General features: G+C 37.1%; 1 protein-coding gene across 1 annotated transcript in view; it reads right to left on the reverse strand.

Annotated features, from left to right (window-relative positions):
- The window catches only part of ARIH1 (ariadne RBR E3 ubiquitin protein ligase 1), a 130600-nt gene that overhangs the window by 69045 nt on the left and 40854 nt on the right, over positions 1-20701 (reverse strand). The window contains exon 2 of the mRNA XM_064267294.1: positions 11316-11383. Within this exon, the coding sequence (XP_064123364.1) occupies positions 11316-11383 (68 nt within the window). The remainder of the gene's footprint in view (positions 1-11315; positions 11384-20701) is intronic.

Genomic DNA, 20701 nt, shown 5'->3' on the forward strand with positions numbered 1-20701 from the left:
AACCAAGATGTATTTAAAAAAAAGACAGATATCCTCTAGAGAGCAACTAAATGTTTGCGTCTTGCTGTGAAGCTGGAAGCTATGCCACTGGTATTCAGATACAAACAGGGTCACCCGCGGCAGACAGGTTTCAGCTCAGCTTCCTGACTAAGACAGGCTAGGAAGAAGACCTGGCAGTCTACTTCTGAAAAGAATTAGCCAGTGAAAACCTTATGAATACCAGCAGAATACCACTGGATCTAGTGCTGGAAGATGAGCCCCCCAGGTTAGAAGGCACTCAAAAGATGACTGGGGAAGAGCTGCCTCCTCAAAATGGAGGCGACCTTAATGACGTGGATGGAGTCAAGCTTTCAGGACTTTCATCTACCGATGTGGCACAACTCAAAATGAGAAGAAACACAGCTGCAAACAGCCATTAATAGTCAGAATGTGGAGTGCATGAATCTAGGAAAACTGAAAATTGTCAAAAATGAAATGGAACACATAAACATTGATATTTCTGGCATTAGTGAGCTGAAATGCACTGGTATTGGCTATTCTGAATTGGACAATCACATGGTCTACCATGCTGGGAATGACAACTCGAAGAGGAATGGTGTTTCATTAATCATCAGAAAGAACATTTTAAGATCTATCCTGAAGTACAACGTTGTCAGTGATAGGATAATATCCATACACCTACAAGGAAGACCAGTTAATATGACTATTATTCAAATTTATGTACCAACCGCTAAGGCCACAGATGAAGAAACTGAAGATTTTTACCAGCTTCTGCAGTCTGAAATTGATTGAACATGCAATCAGGATGCATTGATAATTACTGGTGATTAGAATATGAAAGAAAAACAAAGAAGAAGGAAGAATAGTAGGAAAATATAGTCTTGGTGACAGAAACAATGCTGGAGATCGCATGATAGAATTCTGCAAGACCAATGACATCTTCATTGCAAATACCTTTTTTTCACCAACATAAATGGTGACTATACATGTGGATCTCATCAGATGGAATACACAGGAATTGAATCAATTACATTTGCGGAAAGGGACTATAGAAAAGATCAATATCATCAGTCAGAACAAGGCCAGGGGCCAAATGCAGAACAGACCGTCAACTGCTCCTATGTAAGTTCAAGTTGAAACTGAAGAAAATTAAAAATGCCCACAAAAGCCAAAGTACAACTTTGAGTATATCCAATCTGAATTTACAGACCATCTCAAGAATAGATCTGATGCAGCGAACACTGATGACCAAAGGCCAGATGAGTTGTGGAATGGCATCAAGGACATCATCCAGGAAGAAAGCAAAACCAAACCAAAAACCAAGCCCACTGCCGTCCAGTCGATTCCGATGCATAGTGACCCTATAGGACAGCACAGAGCTGCCCCATAGTTTCCAAGAAGCGCCTGGCGGATTCAAACTGCCGACCTCTTGGTTAGCAGCCGTAGCACTTAACCACCATGCCACCAGGGTTTCCAGGATTGTCCAAAGCAAGAGGTCATAAAAAAAGACAGGAAAGAAAGAAAAGACCAAAATAGATGTCAGAAGAGACTCTGAAACTTGCTCTTGAATGTTAAGTAGCTAAAGCAAAGGGAAGAAATGATGAAGTAAAAGAACTGAAGATTTCAAAGGGTGACTCAAGTATTATAAGAACATGTGCAAAGACCTGGAGATAGAAAGCCAAAAGGGAAGGACATGCTCGGCATTTCTCAAAATGAAAGAAATGAAGAAAAAATTCAAGCCTTGAGTTGCAATAGTCAAGGATTCCATAGGGAAAATATTAAATGACACAGGAAGAATCAAAAAAAAGATGGAAAGAATACACAGTCATTACACCAAAAAGAACTGATCAACGTTCAATCATTTCAAGAGATGGCATATGATCAGGAACCGACGGTACTGAAGAAGTCATCCAAGCCGCACTGAAGGCACTGGCGGAAAACAAGGCTCCAGGAAATGACGGGATACTAAGTGAGATGTTTCAACAGAGGGATACAGCACTGGAAGCGCTTACTTGCCCATGCCAAGAAATTTGGAACACAGCTACCTGACCAGTGACTGAAAAGATCCGTATTTATGCCTATTCCCAAGAAAGGTGATCCAACTGAATGCGGAAATTATCCAACAATGTTATTAATATCACATCCAAGTAAAATTTTGCTGAAGATCATTCAAAAGCACCTGCAGAAGTGTATCAACAAGGAACTGCCAGAAACTCAGGCCGGATTCAAAGAGGATGTAGAACCAAGGGTATCCCTGCTGATGTCATGTATCCTGGCTGAAAATAGAGAATACCAGAAAGATGTTTACCTGTGTTTTATTGACTATGCTAACACACTCGATTGTGTGGACCATAACAAAATTATGGATACCACTGCAAAGAATTTGAATTCCGGGACGCTTAATTTTGCTAATGAGGAATCTGTACATAGATCAAGAGGCAGTTAGTTGCTGGGACAGATCAAATGGATACTGCGTGGTTTAAAGTCAGGAAAGGTGTGCATCAGGGTTGTATTCTTTCACCATACCTGTTCAATCTGTACGCTGAGCAAATAATCCGAGAAGTTGGGACTATATGAATAAGAACGGGGCATCTGGATTGGAGGAAGACTCATTAACAACCTATGTTATGCAGATGACACAGCCTTGCTTGCTGAGAGTGAAGAGGACTTGAAGCACTTACTGATGAACATCAAAGACCATAGCCTTCAGTACAGATTATACCTCAACAAAAATCCTCACAACTGGACCAATAACCAACATCATGATAAACGAAGAAAAGACTGAAGTTACCAAGGATTTCACTTTACTTGGATTCGCAATCAACACCCACGGAAGCAGCAGTCAAGAAATTAAGAGACATGTTATGCTGGGCAAACCTGCAGGAAAAGGACTCTTCTTTAAAATGGCCAAAAGCAAAGATGTCACACCTTGAAAGCTAAGATGTGCCTGACCCAAGCCATGTTATTTTCAGTCATCTCACACGAATGCGAAAGCTGGACAATGAATAAGGCAGACCAAAGAGGAATTGACGCCTTTGAATTGTGGCATTGGAGAAGAATATTGAATATACCATAGACTGCCAAAAGAATGGACAAATCTGTCTTGCAAGAAGTACAACTAGAATGTTCCTTAGAAGCAAAGATGGTGAGACTAAGTCTTACATACTTTGGACATGTCGTCATGAAGGATCAGTCCGCAGAGAAGGACATCATGCTTGGTAAAGTAGAGGGACAGTGAAAAAGAGGAAGACCCTCAACGAGATGGACTGACACAGTGGTTGCAACAATGGGCTCAAGCATAACAATGACCATGCAGGACTGGGCTGTGTTTCCTTCTGTCGTACTCAGGGCCGCTATGAGTCAGGACTGACACAATGACACCTAACAACAATAACAACAGTCACCTAATCTTTGACAAAGGCCCAAAATCCATCAAATGGGGAAAAGACAGTCTTTTCAACAAATGGTGCTGGCAAAATTGGATGTCCATCCAATCAAACAGGAACCATACTTCACACCATACACAAGAACTAATTCAAAACAGATCAAAGACCGAAATATAAAACCAAAAACTATAAAGATCATAGAAGAAAAAAATAGGGTGAACCCTAGAGGCCCTAATACATGGCATTAACAGGAAAGAAACCGTAACTAACAATACAAAAACACTAGAAGATAAGCTAGATAACCGAGATCTTCTAAAAACTAAGCACTTACGCTCATCAAAAGACTTCACCAAAAGAGTAAAAAGAGAACCTACAGACTGGGAAAAATTTTGGGCTATGACAAATCCAACAAAGGTCTAATCTCTAAAATATATAGGAAAATCCAACCTCTACAACAAAAAGACCAATAACCCAATTACAATGAGCAAAGGATATGAACAGACATTTCACCAAAGAAGACATTCAAGCAGCTAACAAATGCTTGAGGAAATGCTTGCTATCACTAGCCATTAGAAAAATGCAAATCAAAACTACAAGGAGATACCATCTCAACCTGAAATTATTGGCAGGAATCAAAAAAAAAAAAAAAAACCCAGAAAATAAGAAATGTTGGAGAGGCTGTGGGGAGACTGGAACTCTTATGCACTGCTGGTGGGAATGCAAAATGGTACAACCATTTTGGAAAACAGTATGGCACTTCCTTAAAAAGTTAGAAATAGAAATACCATATGATCCAACAATCCCACTCCTAGGAATATGTCCTAGAGAAACAAGAGCTGTCACACGAATAGACGTATGTACACCCATGTTCACTGCAGCATTGTTCACAATAGCAGAAAGATGGAAACAACCTAGGTGCCCATCAACAGATCAATGGATAAACAAACTATGGTACATAAACACAATAGACTACTACACAACGATAAAGAACAATGATGAATCTGTGTGGGATCTCACAGCATGGATGAGTCTGGAGAGTATTATGCTGAGTGAAATCAGTCAATCACAAAAGGACAAATATTATGAGACCACTACTATAAAAACTTATGAAAAGGTTTACACACAAAAAGAAACAATGTTTGATGGTTACGGGGCGGGGGGGGTGGTGGAAAGGAAAAAAACACTAAATAGATAAGTGGTAACTTTGGTGAAGAGTAAGACAGGACACAATACTGGGGAAGCCAGTATAACCTGTCCAAGGCAAGGCCATGAAAGCTGCACAGACACATCCAAACAACCTGAGGGACAAAATTACCGGTTTGAGGGCTGTAGGGATTATGGTCTCAACTGGCATAACAAAGTTTATAAAGAAAATGTTATACATTCTACTTTGGTAAGTAGCATCTGGGGTCTTAAAAGCTTGTGAGTGGCCGACTATGATGCTCTACTGGTCTCATCCCATCTGGAGGCAAGGAGAATGAAGAAAACCAAAGACACACGGGAAAGATTAGTCCAAAGGACTAAAGGACCGCAACCACCACAGCCTCCTCCAGACTGAGTCTAGCACAACTAGATGGTGCTGACTACCACCACTGACTGCTCTAACAGGTTATCACTACAGCGGGTCCCGGACAGAGCTGGAGAAAAAAGTAGAATTTTAACTCTCTCTCTCTCTCTTACATACACACACGAAAAGACCAGACTAACTGGTGTGACAGAGAACGGAGAAACCCCAAAAGTATGGCCCCAGACACCATTATGGCTCAGTACTGAAGTCACTCCTGACATTCACTCTTCAGCCAAAGATTGGACAGGCTCATAAAACAAAAATGAGACTAAACAGGCACATCAGACCGTGGTCAAGGATGAGAAGGCAGGAGCGGACAGGAAAGTTGGTAATAGGGATCCAAGGCCGAGAAGGGGAGGGTGTTGACATGTCATGGGGTTGACAACACATGTCACAAAATAGTATGTGTATTGTTTAATGAGAAACTAGCTTGCTCTGTAAACCTTCATCTAAAGTATAATAAAAAAAAAATCTATTCCTGTCCTATCATGGCTTATTCTTGTTTATAAAACCTGAGTCGCATTACTCTTGCTTTTTAAAAAATATTTTATTGTTTTAGGTAAAAGTTCACACAGCAAATTCATTTCCATTTAACAATTTTTATAGAAATTGTTCTCTGACATTGGCTACAACTTTTGCAATGCATCAGCATTCTCATCATTTCTATTATGTTTGTTCTGTTTCCATTTATCTAACTTCCCTGTCCCTCCTTTCCTTTCCTTCACTGCTTTTGGGTAAATGTTGACTATTTGGTCTCGTATAGTTGATAATTTAAGGGAGCACATTTCTCATGGGTAATATTATTTATTTTATAAGCCAATCTGTTATTTGGCTGAAAGGGTGACCGCCAGGAGTGGCTTCAGTTCAAGTTAAAAGGGTGTCTTAGGGCAACAGTCTCAGGGGCTCCTCTAGTCTCTATCAGTCCAGTAAGTCTGGTCTTTCTTCAGGATACTGAGTTCTGTTCTAAATTTTTCTCGTTCTATTCAGGACCTTCTATTGTTTCCCTGGTCAGTAAGGTCAGTAGTATAGCAAGGCATCATCTAGTTCTTCTGGTCTCAGGCTAGAAGAGGCCGTGGTTTGTGTGGGCTACTAGTCCCATGGACTAGTTTCTTGAGTCTTTGGTTTCTTTCATTCTCTTTTGCTCCAGACAAGTAGAAACCAATAGTTATATCTTAGATGGCCGCTCACAAGCTTTTAAGACCCCAGACACTACTCACCAAACTAAGACGTAGAACGTTATCTTTATGAATTATGTTATGCCAATTGACTGAGTTGTCCCAGGAGACTATAGTCCCAAGCCTTTTAACCAGGTAAACCAATCCTGCAAGGTGTTTGTTTATGTACAGGAAGACTCCATAACTATGTCCCCATGTACTTTATTGTATGTATGAATATATATGTAGGACATACAAACATGTATATACTTATGCCTACAAATATACCTATACGTGCACACGCATGTATTCACATATGCCTTTCTATACAGAAATAACATACCTACCTACCTGTGTAACCCCACACGTTTTTGGTTGTTATTACTGTTGTTGTAAATTTGTTTATGTTATAGAATTTACCAAAACTGCCCTTTATTATTGCGCACTTTACTTAGTGTCTTCATTTACCTCGGTCAAATTGTGTTGACTTCCTCCATACTGGGTATAACCTTTCCTATCACCAAAGATAACAAGTATCTACTGTCTAGAAAACGTGTAATGGAATCTCGTTTTAATTTTGATTCCCTAATGAATTACGATGTTGAGCATCTTTTCGTGTATTTATTTGCCATCTGTATATATTCTTTGGTGAGATGTCTATTCACATCCTTTGCCCAGCTTTTAAATGGGTTGTTTATTTGCTTATTGTTGAAGTTTTTTCCAATGGCAACCCAATCTTGAATTCCTAGGAGAAATCCTACTAGACCATTAATTTATAAAATTCAATTCTGTATTTATCTTATTTTATTCTATTACTATTGTTAATACCCATTATTCCCAATGCTGTTTATTTGTGCCTTCTTTACCCCCATCATATCTTCCAACAGTTCACCTTCTTTAAAAAAAATTCATTTTCAAAACTCTAGCTTTTTTTTTTTTTTTGGTGGGGGAGTTCTATTTTGTTAATCCTATTCTTCTTCTTATGGGCTTGCTGTGCTATTTTTCTAACCTCCTGTTTTCAAAGGTTTAGTTCATTTTCTACCTCTTCATCTTTTTCTAATAATAGCACCTAAAACAAAATATCCCTGTAACTCTTCAGCCACATCCTACATTTGAATTTATTTTATTTGTACTTAAATTATTTTAGTAACTTCATTTTTGGGTTCCAAGTGAATAAGGCATGCTTATCATTTTTAAAAAATATATTGCAGCCTGCACCATGATCAATTTGAAAATAATATACTTCAAAGGGTACAAAAGTACATACTTTAAATCCTTTTCTATGTATACTTACTGATGTATAATCTAGCAGAGAACATCTGCATAAGAATAGTTAATATACTAAAAGAGATAAGGGGAGCATTACATCCGTAAAACAAGAATAAACTCTTATTAAAAAAATCAGTTAGAAACTGTTAACTCAAGATAGCTAAACATCAGAATGGATGCAGAAAGAAAAGCCAAGTTAGTGAATTAAAAATTACGCTGAGGAATTTTCACAAAAAACAGTACAAGGGCAAAGGTGACAAGTACAGAAGAAAACTATGAAGTATGTTAAAAAAAAAAAAAACTAGATATGGAAGAGGTGCAGAAATTTCAATATGTGACTAACAGGAATTGCAGAAAGCATCAAGAGAATGTCGAAAAGGTGATACTGAAGAAATATAGAGCTAAGAATTTCTGAAAACCAAAAACATGAGTCTTCAGACTTAAAGGACCCAGCTGGATACATTTTCAAAACCCACATCTAAAAACATTAAAATAAAATTTCATAATAGTAAGGATTTCTCTTTAAAGAGAATTCCAATGAATAAGAATCAGACTGACAACAGATTTATTAACAACACTGAAGACGACAGGATAATAGCTTCCAAAAGTTTTAAGAAAGAAGAACTTTACCACTAGAATTCTATACCCAGAAAAACCATCATTAATATATGAGAGTAGAATAATGATCCTTGCAAGAAACCAGAGCTCAAAGTTTACCATCTATAAAACCTGACTTAAATGATTAAAGAATATATTCCAGAGGAAGAAAGGTAAATCTGGAAAAAGTAGTGGGACGAAAGAAACAAATTAGCAAATAAATAAATAAAATATATTAATAAACCTTAAAATCAAATTTAAAATTCAAATTTAATCAAATCAACTTATGATGCTAAGGGAGACCCTAGGTGGTACAGTTAACTGCATGGCTTACTAACCAAAAGCATGGCAGTTAGAGCCCACGGGAGGCACCCTGGAAGAAAGGCCTGGCAATCTACTTCTGAAGGTCATAGGCACTGAAAACGCTATGAAGCAGTTCTACTCTGACTTGCACTAGGGTAACCATCAGTTGGAACATACTTGATGGCAACTAGTTTTTGGTATCATGGTGAGAGGGGAAGAAGAATGAATAGAGTAGAAAAGCATGCTACAGTTTTCGTTTTGTGCTGGGGGGGTGAATATATCAAATACTGTTACTATATGTTGTTATAAATGTACAGTTTTAAGCATGTACGCACAATTTGTAATAGTGATCACTAGAAAAGCTAAACTAGAATATGTAACTTTGAAATTATTAGGTTAAAAAAAAAAGGGAAAAACACTTGATCAAGCCAACAAAATAATCAAATAGAAAACAGGTAAATATGAAGTACAACCTCCAATGACATTAGTTAAATCTAAACACATTAGTAATCATAAAATATATGAATGAGTTGATATCAATTATCAAAAGATACCTTTGCTGGATTAAAAAAAAAAAATCACCTATATGCTGTTTACAAAAGATACACCTAAAATAAAGCAAACCAAGAAGTTTAAATATTAAAAAATGCAAAAGATATCCCAGCCAAATACTTTAAAAAAGGTGTGACAGTATCAATATCAGACAACATAGAATATAAAGTGAAAAATCAATGAAAGAGACAAAAATATATTGTATGTTGATTAAAAAAAACTACTTAAAGATTTAATTATAAATCTTTAGGTACCTAATAGCATCTTCTCCAGAATATATAAAAGAAAAACTGAAATTACATGGAGAAACTGTTAAGTTCACACACTCACAGACGCCTGCCAGAAGATTCTTACCTTCTAATTTACACTTACCACACGTAAGTACAGAAAAGCTAAAAAATGCTTTCAGTGGTGTTCACAGTGTTATTTTGTTAATAAGAGAAATTATGAATGAGTAAGTCTAACCTATTAGAAGAGGATCAGATATAAACATTGAAAACTCCTCTTTCTAGTAACCCATTGCTGTTGAGTTGATTTTGACTCATAGCAACCCTACAGGACAGAGCAGAACTGCCCCATAGGGCTTCTAAGGCTGTAACCTTTACCGGAGCAGATCACCGGGTCTTTTCTCCTGTGGAGCTGCTGTTGAGTTTGAACTGCCAACCTTTTGGTTAGCAGCCAAGTACTTAACCACTGTGCTACCAAGTCTCCTTATAAACAAACAAACAAACAAAAAAACCCAAAACCATTGCCATCAAGTCGATTCCAACTCATAACCACCCTATAAGACAGGGTACAACTGCCCCATAGAGTTCCAAGGAGCGCCTGGTGGATTCGAACTGCCAACCTTTTGGTTAACAGCTGTAGCACTTATCCACTATGCCACCAGGGTTTCCTTAAAATAAATAACCTGAAAGTAAATGTTACCAAAAATAATTTCAAAACACCACTGACTTCAAATATTATTGTCAGACACATGAAGATGAAAAACAACCAAACTAGCAAAGGAAGATTTTAACCGTCATGAACCCTGGGAAACCGGTATGCATTGTTATTTATTACAAACATGAGCTTTGGGGTCCAACAAACCTGAGCTAAATCCTTGTGTTAATAAGCTCAGATAAGTAATTTAAGCTCTAAATCTTAGTTTCCACATGAAGTGAAGATGGTAATAGTTTCTATCTTCACAAAGCTATCAGGAGGGTAAAATGAAATAATGCCTGACACAGAATAGGACTCAAAAATTGACAGCTCTTATTATTACTATGGAGCCCTGGTAGCATAGTGGTTAAGCCCTTGGCTGCTAACCAAAAGGCTTGACAGTTTGAATCCACCAGCTGCTCCTTGGAAACCTTAGGGGGCAGTTCTACTCTGTCCTAAAGGGTGGCTATGAGTTGGAATCAACTCGAGGAGCACGGGTTTGGTTTTTGGATTGTTCCTACAGTGAAACCTGTAAGAGCCGAACTCAATAGGACTGCCTTGTTTTTCTGGGTCTCACATGTTTCCTGCCTTTGACAGAATATGGTTTTTCTGTCACTAGTTTTAGTGTCCTTCTCTGACAGGTTTCCACCTTACACAGGTTCTGGCTTTGACAGGTTTTACTCTATAAAATTGTAGTTTGGGTGCAAAGTGTGTGAAACTGGGTTATATTCTTAGTGTTATTTAATATCTGTCTTACAAAGTGCTCTCGGAAGTTTCAAATCAAATGTGAAGTTATTTTCCACTTATTTCTCAAAATATTTGGCCTCTCAATTCCAATAACTAGGTACAATTTTATACTAAAATTAGAATTGCCAGTGAAATACGGCTGGTAGAATAAGGTAACCACATATAGGTTGTCACCGCCTTAACAAGCACCTCAAATTTCCAACCTAAAGAACAGAAAAAAGATCAAGCATGGTATTAATGCTCTCATTCTCCAGACCAGTTTCCTTTTAGAAGTACAAAGACTTTTCAGAGGGAAAATACATGGAATAAAATCCTACCCTGAAACCAGAGAACCAGTCCAAATAGCTTTTTTGGTGGCCAGGGTACCCTGAGGAACTTCCTTAAATAATTTTGTTTTTACTGAATAAATGTCATTTATATGCCTTTTTTTTTATATGCCTTACATAAATTTCAAGGTTTACAGGCAAGAAATCTTTTTAAATAATGACAGAAAGATCTTATTTATGTGCTCCAAATGTACCAAGCTCATTCTTTTTTAAACTTACTTTTAGTTCCCAATACTCAACAGGATATATGTAGAAGAAACTGAAGCAAAGTCTCCCTACCCGCCCCCAAAATAAAACGCAAAACATTAAGTATGAGTTTATTGCAAAATTTAAAGGTGGGGAATACAAGAAATGAAAACAGATACTACTGCACACTGGATTGTTTACATACTGGTATATAAATCAATCTAATACTTACTTTACTTCTTATAAATTCAGTTCAACAGATTTCTGTACTATTTCTAAATACAAGGCTGACAATATAGGTCCTTACCTTTCCATTAACTTCTCTTTATCCCAATTGAAGTGGCTAAGGAGTATTCTTGTTATAGTTGCTGGATTCTAAAGAAGGGGGGGGGAGAAAAAGTCATTTTAAGGTAATAGCACTTCATTGATATTTAGTGAACTTCTAGGTCAAATTTAAATTTCCCTAACATTCTACCCAAATCTCCTTTCCTAAGATATTTCTTTAGTCCACTAAAGAAATACAAAAATTTAGTTATAAGATCAAAACTAGTTAAAAATTAGCTTGCAACATTAGTAATATAGCAAGTCTCTTATGATTCTAAAGCAGAATTCAAAATAAGCCAAAAGACATTATATGCAAAAATATTACTGTATTAAATCAAGCATTAATGAAAATTATTTTTGCAATTACAATTTAACAGACCACTCAGCACACTATCAGATTTAACAAGATTGCTAACGCCTTAAGCACTGAATTGTTCAAATGTATTCAAACAGATTTTAAATCAAAAGGTACTTCAGAGATATTTAACCAAACTCAGAAAATATCTGTACCATGTAATAATTTCTAGAGTGTAATCTTCAATTGCTATTTCTAGAACAAAAGGTCAATATTATGAAATAAACCCCAAATTTAATATTCTATCATTCAGTGCTGTCACAAATATCTCCATTTCCCATGAAACTAGTGAGCTTGCTATTTGAGTACAGAATTTTAACTCAAAACTTAATTGGATTTAAAAGATTTAGCTAAGCCCACCTCCTTCAAAGATACTAGACTTAGTTACAATGCCAGAGAGGGAATGCAATCTGGTTCTCTGCTGATTTGTATTTCATGTATAACTTTATCATATCAAATAACATTTCAAAACAGATCTCTATGCACTAGAAACTTTTACCTTTATCATGGTTAGGCCACTGTATCAGCTACCTATTAATTCAGTTAAAAGGTTATCTTCTATAACAATTAATGCTTTGAAAAGAGATCTCTGCCAATTATTCTCAACAATACCATTTGTCAGAGAAAAATTCATACCCCCAAAAAAGTAAAAAATGCAGATGAAGTAACTTTCACCCACAGCATACCAAGGATATCTACCCAGGTATTCCTTGCTTCTTAGGCCTGGACTTCCCTAAGAATCCTCCTTTAACAAAGCACTCCTGACATACACCAGCAATCTACACGTGTTAATATGTGGAAGGAAACCCAGTAACTGACCTTTAGCTATGTTTATTTATACAAAATATACAGATGCTCTATATCTCTAGCTCTTGCTTAGAAATGTGATTTACAATAACTTATCTTAAAAAATAGCATCAGAGATTGATTACAGATAAGGGATAAATTCAAAAGAGGCATCTGACCTTTTGTAAAATGACAGAGCTAACTCTAACAAGAGCTCAATGTAACCTTTCCCCCAGACACCACCTTTGCTGCCTAGGAACCAACCTCTATTACTAAGAAGTAAATTTCTTCAAGGTCAGCCTAAACAATGTGAATACCTCATGGAAACTCATTTGTTCCCTGACAGAAACACTGTTCCCAAATCTCCTCCCAAGACTGACGCCAGCAAGGTAACTTTTAACAGACCACTCCTGAAAATTCCTGTCATGTCACTGCCTTGTAACCAGCATGAAGCCCCCTGTTGACCCCATGTCTTTCAATTATGCCTTACTTTGTCTTACCTTTGACTGACCTCAGTCACTGTAAACCACTCAGAATGTTGTGTCTGGTACTTCCTCCTCCAGCCCTATAACTATAATGCACCCCATTGCTCCTCCCTTGGATTCATGTGTTACATTTGCTGGGACTTCACATTCCCCTGTTGCAATGTTTTTTTTTTTTTGGTCCTGCAGCTGTCTTTATCCCTTATAAAACTCTTTACTTTCAATTTTAACCAGGCTTTTTGATTTTGCTCTAAGACACAGGTTTTCACCGAGTTATTATGTATGACAATGGAATTTGCCTACAAACGAATCGAGTCATTCATATGTAAAATAAAGGTAATAATCCTATTAAGGGTGGGGGAATTAAATCTAAAAAAAAGTGATACTCATTAGAACTGTGTGTCTACTACTTTAGTACACCCCCTACACTATATTCTCTCCTACCAGAAAGGGCATTTGGGCAGAAAATGCTGCTTCAGAAATTAGGAGTCTCAATTTGCAGAGAGAAAAAAGGGAAGGGGAAGGAATACCCTCTTCTAAGCTGGTATCAACTGCACGGGGCAGTTCTACTCTGTTCTATAGGGCCGCTGAGAGTCAGAATTGACTCGATGGCAAAGGGTTTGGTGTTTTTTTTTAAAGCTGGTGTCAAAGCCTTTTCTGTGTCTGAGTTCCAGCATCAAATATTGGTCCCAACCAGAGGTTCCAAAACCTGGTTCTAGGTTCATCAAAAATCACTATCGGAAGTTTTTCTAAAACAGATTCCTAGGTATCAACCCCTATTAATAGGTTTGGGCCTGGGCCTCCTTGAATGTGTTCATATTTAAATAATAAAAAATATGACAACTTACGTACCTACATTTTAGCTTATCCTTTAAAAAATTCTGTGTATCTACATTTGTTTGATAACATGCTCATTATACTGGAGGTAAATCCTCAATTTTTTTCCCCAATAGGATGTTAATGAAAATATTTGTCTACTCAATGACAACAAAATAAAAATACATTTAAAAGGGAAAAGAAAGAACTCATATGATAACCAGAATGAAATTAAGAATGCTGACACATTGTAAAAAATGTAATCAATGTCACTGAATACTTTGTATAGAAATTGTTAAATGGGCACCTAATTAGCTGTGTAAACTCTCACTAAAAACACAATATTACTTAAAAAAATTTGTCTAGACCACACTGCAACAGTAGTGCCAGGGCTTTAAGTTATGGGAGGCATTTTGATCACATTTCACTACAGCTGGCTTAACTTATTTATGCACATTACATATGAAGAAAGGTGATGGAAGCATAATATAGATTATGCACCTTACTCTATGCTGGGCTCTGCACATGGTACTGTACATACCTCATCTAATTCTCCAAAGCATTCCATAAGTTAAACATACTTGTCTCCCATTTTAAATATGAGAAAACTATGGCTAAGGCTATAAAAGCCACATAGCTAAGTGCAATAGTTGGAAATTCTAACTGCAAAATTCCTTGCATTATTCCATGTAGTAAAACCTGGAGACTTAAGAAATATTAAAGATTTATTTAACTACTCATCATGTGCCTAAATACCCTTTACATCTCTACCGAAGGGTAACTCAGGACAAAGTAGGGAGAAGAAAGCACAATGCATAGAGGCACAAGGGAGATTCTGAGGTACTGAAAAGGGTCCATGTCTTGAATGCGATGGTGGTTACGTGAGGGGTATTCATTTGCCAAAACTCACGCTACATACTTAAAAGTGGGTGCATTTAATCGTTAGAAGGTTAAAACCAAAAACCAAACCCACTGTTGTTGAGTGGATTCCAACTCACAGTGACCCTAGAGGACAGCAAAGAACTGCCCCACACCATTTCCAAGGCTATATATCTTTACAAAAGCAGACTGCCACATCTTTCTCTCATGGAGTGGCTGGAGGGTTTGAACCTTTTGGTTAGCAGCCGAGCACTTTAACGACTGCACCACCAGGGCTCCTATATGAAAGTTACGTATCATTAATATTGACTTGTTTAAAAACAAAACCAAACAATACTATCTGATTTCTGGTCCCCGACAAAATGGAGTAAACCCACTGCAGTGTCTCTCTCCTACTAAAAACTCTGGACAAAATGCGACCAACGAATGGCTCTGAAAATTAAGTAACAGCAAGTGGATTGGGGAGGAAAGTCAAGGCCCCTATGAGCTAGAGGGTATGGGGACGATACTCTTGAGAACAGAGCTATAATATAAATCACTGCCCAAGTCATACAGTGACCTGAGTAGGCATGGAAAGGGCCAACCTAAATAACATAGCCAAGGCTTTGAAAACTGAACAAATATTGGAATCACTGCCAATATAAGGCTAAAAGAATTTGTGGTCACAATTTAACTGGACTGACTAGTCTACAAAAACAGACAATGATACACCTGCATTCTCTCATGATTTTAACAGGGCCAGAATCTCACAACATAATATCCAAAATGCCCAGAATAGAGTCAAAAATTACTAGACATACTAAAGACAAAAAAAAGTCTGACCAATTCTTAAAGACAATCATAGATTCCAACTTCTAGCTGACCTCTAGAGGGCTCTAGAATTATCAAAGACTTTTAAAGCAGCTATTAAAACCATGGTCCATTAGGTAAGGGTGAACATTCTTGAAACAAACAAAAAAAAATTCTCAGGAGAGAAATGTAAACTATAAAAAAGTAGTAAATGGGAATTTCAGAACTAAAAAACACAAAATTCACTGGATGGGGTCAAAAGCTGAACGGAAATGAAAGAGGAGCCAGTGAATCTGAAGATGTATCAATTATTTAATCTTAACAGAGAGAAAAGAAAAGGTTTTAACTAATAAACAGACTCAGGGACCTGTGGGAGTAATATCAAAAGGTATAAAACTAAAATTCTATATTCAGTGAAAATACGGCTCAGGAATGAAGATGAAATAAAGATGTTATGAGACAAAGGAAAACTAATTCATCGTCAGCAGACCTGCACTAGAAGAAGTCCTTCAGGCAGAAGGGAACTAATACCAGAGAGAAATCTGGAACTTCAGGAACAATGGAAGAGCAAAAGAAATGGGAATAACTGTGCAAATATTATAGGCTATTTCTCTCCTCTTAAGTTCTCAAAAACATACAAAACTGTTGAAATAAAAAATCATAACTTATCATGGTAGCTGAGGGGGGTTAAGTTCTGTAGATATAACACATATGACAACTATACGATAAAGAGGTCTGGAGGCAAAAATAATCTATACAGTTATAAGGCTTCCATGTTTCACTCAAAGTAGTAAATTACTAACTCTAAGAAGAATGTGAAGAGTTAGATTCTATATTATTATATTATTATAATCCCTAGAAAACCAAAGCCTGTGGTCGTTGAGTCAATTCTGACTCATAGTGACCCTACGAGACAGTGTAGAACTGCTCCACAGGGTTTCCACGGAGCCACTGGCGGATTAAAACTGCTAACCTTTTCGGTTAGCAGCCAAGCTCTTCATCAGTACACCACTAGGTCTCCATAATCCCTAGAGCAGCCATTAAAAAAAAAAAAAAGATCTAGCCAAAAAACCAATAGATATAAAATTAAATATTAAGAAATTCAAACAATCTAAAAAAGGGGAAAAAGGGCAACAGAAAAAATAAAATAAAATGGTAGACCTAAATCCAATATCATCAGTAACCACATTAAATGTAAATGGTCGTTAACAAATAACTTAAAAGACAGATTGACAGCTCAGATTAAAACAAAAGAGAAAAGACAAAACTATATGCTGTGCATAAGAAACAATTTTCCAATGTAATGATGTAGACAGATTAAAAGTAAAAGGATGCAAAAAGATATATCGTGCAAACACTAATCAAAAGAAAGCTGCAGCGGCTATAAAAACCAAAATAAACTTCAGAATAAGGAAAATTTCCATGAATAAAGAAAGGTCTCACGTAACGGAAAAAGGGTCAACTCACCAAGAGGATATAATAACCCTAAGTGTATACGCTAACAACAAAGCTTCAAAATAAAGCAAAAACTGATAAAAATAAAAGTAGATCAGAACCTATTATACAGCCACAGTAGTCAAAACAGCCTGGTACTGGTACAACAACAGACACATGGACCAAATGGAACAGAATTGAGAACCCAGACATAGATCCATCCACGTATGAGCAGCTGATATTTGACAAAGGACCAGTGTCAATTAACTGGGGAAAAGATAGCCTTTTTAACAAACGGTGCTGGCATAACTGGATATCCATTTGCAAAAAAATGAAACAGGACCCATACCTTACACCATGCACAAAAACTAACTCCAAGTGGATCAAAGACCTAAACATAAAGACTAAAACGATAAAGATCATGGAAGAAAAAATTGGGACAACCCTAGGAGCCCTAATACAAGGTATAAACAGAATACAAAACATTACCAAAAAAGATGACGAGAAACCCGATAACTGGGAGCTCCTAAAAATCAAACACCTATGCTCATCTAGAGACTTCTCCAAAAGAGTAAAAAGACCACCTACAGACTGGGAAAGAATTTTCAGCTATGACATCTCCGACCAGCGCCTCATCTCTAAAATCTACATGATTCTGTCAAAACTCAACCACAAAAAGACAAACAACCCAATCAAGAAGTGGGCAAAGGATATGAACACACATTTCACTAAAGAAGATATTCAGGCAGCCAACAGATACATGAGAAAATGCTCTCGATCATTAGCCATTAGAGAAATGCAAATTAAAACTACGATGAGATTCCATCTCACACCAGCAAGGCTGGCATTAATCCAAAAAACACAAAATAATAAATGTTGGAGAGGCTGCGGAGAGATTGGAACTCTCATACACTGCTGGTAGGAATGTAAAATGGTACAACCACTTTGGAAATCTATCTGGCGTTATCTTAAACAGTTAGAAATAGAACTACCATACAACCCAGAAATCCCACTCCTAGGAATATACCCTAGAGATACAAGAGCCTTCATACAAACAGATATATGCACACCCATGTTTATTGCAGCTCTGTTTACAACAGCAAAAAGCTGGAAGCAACCAAGGTGTCCATCAACGGATGAATGGGTAAATAAATTGTGGTATATTCACACAATGGAACACTACGCATCGATAAAGAACAGTGACGAATCTCTGAAACATTTCATAACATGGAGGAACCTGGAAGGCATTATGCTGAGCAAAATTAGTCAGAGGCAAAAGGACAAATATTGTATAAGACCACTATTATAAGATCTTGGGAAATAGTAAACCTGAGAAGAACACATACTTTTGTGGTTACGAGGGGGGGAGGGAGGGAGGGTGGGAGAGGGTTTTTTATTGATTAATCAGTAGATAAGAACTGCTTTAGGTGAAGGGAAAGACAACACTCAATACATGGAAGATCAGCTCAATTGGACTGGACCAAAAGCAAAGAAGTTTCCGGGATAAAATGAATGCTTCAAAGGTCAGGGGAGCAAGTGCGGGGGTCTGGGGAACATGGTTTGCGGGGACTTCTAAGTCAATTGGCAAAATAATTCTATTATGAAATCATTCTGCATCCCACTTTGAAATGTGGCGTCTGGGGTCTTAAATGCTAACAAGCGGCCATCTAAGATGCAGCAATTGGTCTCAACCCACCTGGAGCAAAGGAAAATGAAGAACACCAAGGCCACACGACAACTAAGAGCCCAAGAGACAGAAAGGGCCACATGAACCAGAGACCTACATCATCCTGAGACCAGAAGAACTAGTTGGTGCCTGGCCACAATCGATGACTGCCCTGACAGGGAGCACAACAGAGGACCCCTGGGGGAGCAGGAGATCAGTGGGATACAGACCCCAAATTCTCATAAAAAGACCAAACTTAATGGTCTGACTGAGACTGGAGGAATCCCGGCGGCCATGCTCCCCAGACCTTCAGTTGACACAGGACAGGAACCATCCCCGAAGACAACTCATCAGAAATGAAAGGGACTGGTCAGCGGGTGGGAGAGAGACGCTGATGAAGAGTGAGCTAATTATATTAGGTGGACACTTGAGATTGTGTTGGCAACTCTTGTCTGGAGGGGGGATGGGAGGATAGAGAGAGAGGGAAGCCGGCAAAATTGTCAAGAAAGGAGAGACTGAAAGGGCTGACTCAAGAGGAGGAGAGCAAGTGGGAGTAGGGAGTGAGATGTATGTAAACTTATATGTGACAGACTGATTGGATTTGTAAACGTTCACTTGAAGCTTAATAAAAGTTATTTAAAAATAAATAAATAAATAAATAAATAAATTAAAGTAGGCAAATCTACAGTTACACTAACAGACTTCAACAGTCCACTGAATGGGTAAACAGAATATTTGAAAATTAACCCATGAGCCAATAAAGAAGTCTCATGAAAAACTAAATAGTATCTTGTAAAGTGAACTAAAATAAAACTACATCGTATCAAAACTTTTGGAATGCAGTTAACAGTGTACAGAAGGAGATTTATTCTACCAAATACTTCTGTGAGAAAGAAACGTCCAAAATGCTAGAAAAAGAGTAAACTAAACCCAAAGCAAGCAGAAGGAAGAAAATAATAAAGAGGATAAATCAATGATATTGAAAAGAGGAAATTAATGAGCCAAAAGCTGGTACTTTAGATCAATAAAACTGATAAAATTCTAGCAAAGACTGACCAAAAAAAAGAGAGACACAAATTACCAGTATCAGAAACAAAAGAGGGAGTCTCACTACAGATCCTACAGACATTAAAAGGATGCTAAGAGAATTCTTTGCCCATCAAGTCAACAAGTTAGATGAAACAGACCAATTTCTTCAAAGACACAAACTATAAAATGCACTTAGGAAGAAATAGATAAACTAAAAATTCCTATACATATGAAACAAAACATGTAGTTATAATCTTCTCAAAAAGACAAGTCCAGGCCTTAGATGGTTTCACTGGAAAACTCTACTAATCATTTAAGGAAGGAAAAATACCTATTCTACAAATATCTTCCGAAAAACAGAAGAGGAGGAACTTCCCAACTTCTATTAAAAGGTAGATTTAAAAACCAGAAAATGACATTATAAGAAAACTACTACACAAATAAGGTGTAAAAATCCTCACCAAAATATCAGGAAATCAAGTCCAGCAATATACAGAAAGGAAAATATACCAAGATCAAGTGGGGTTTGTCCCAAGATTAGTATTTGAAAATCATCCCATTTAACTGACCATGTTAACAGCCCAAAGGAAAACAGGATGACTGTACAAGATACAGAAAAAGCACATGAAAAAATTAAACATCTACTCCTAATAAAAACTCTCAGCAAATAGGGGCAGAAGGGAAAGCTCCTCAATTTGGTAAGAGTAGTTTACAAAAAAAAGTACAGCTAACATCATACTTAATGGTGAAACGCTGAATGCTTTTTCTCTAAGAAATGGAACCAGGACTAGTCAACACAGTATTGAAAGTCTTATCAGATGCAATAAGGCAAGAAAAACAAAAGGCACAGAGATAGGAAAAAAAAAAAAAAAAAAACTATTTACAAATGACATGATTGTGTATGTAGAAAATCCTATGGATTCTATAAAAAAAAAATCCTAGAATAAATGATTTTAGCAAGGTCTCAAAATGCAAGGCCAATATACAAAAATGAACCATATTTCTATACACTAGCAACGAAATGCTGGAGGAAAAAAAAAAAGTACCACCACCACACAGACACACACAAAAAAGTATAAATAGGGATCTGCATACTGAAACCTGCAAAACACTCAAGAAAGAAACTGGGAAAA

Source organism: Loxodonta africana, chromosome 13 (assembly GCF_030014295.1).
Source record: "Loxodonta africana isolate mLoxAfr1 chromosome 13, mLoxAfr1.hap2, whole genome shotgun sequence".
Classification (NCBI taxonomy): domain Eukaryota; kingdom Metazoa; phylum Chordata; class Mammalia; order Proboscidea; family Elephantidae; genus Loxodonta; species Loxodonta africana.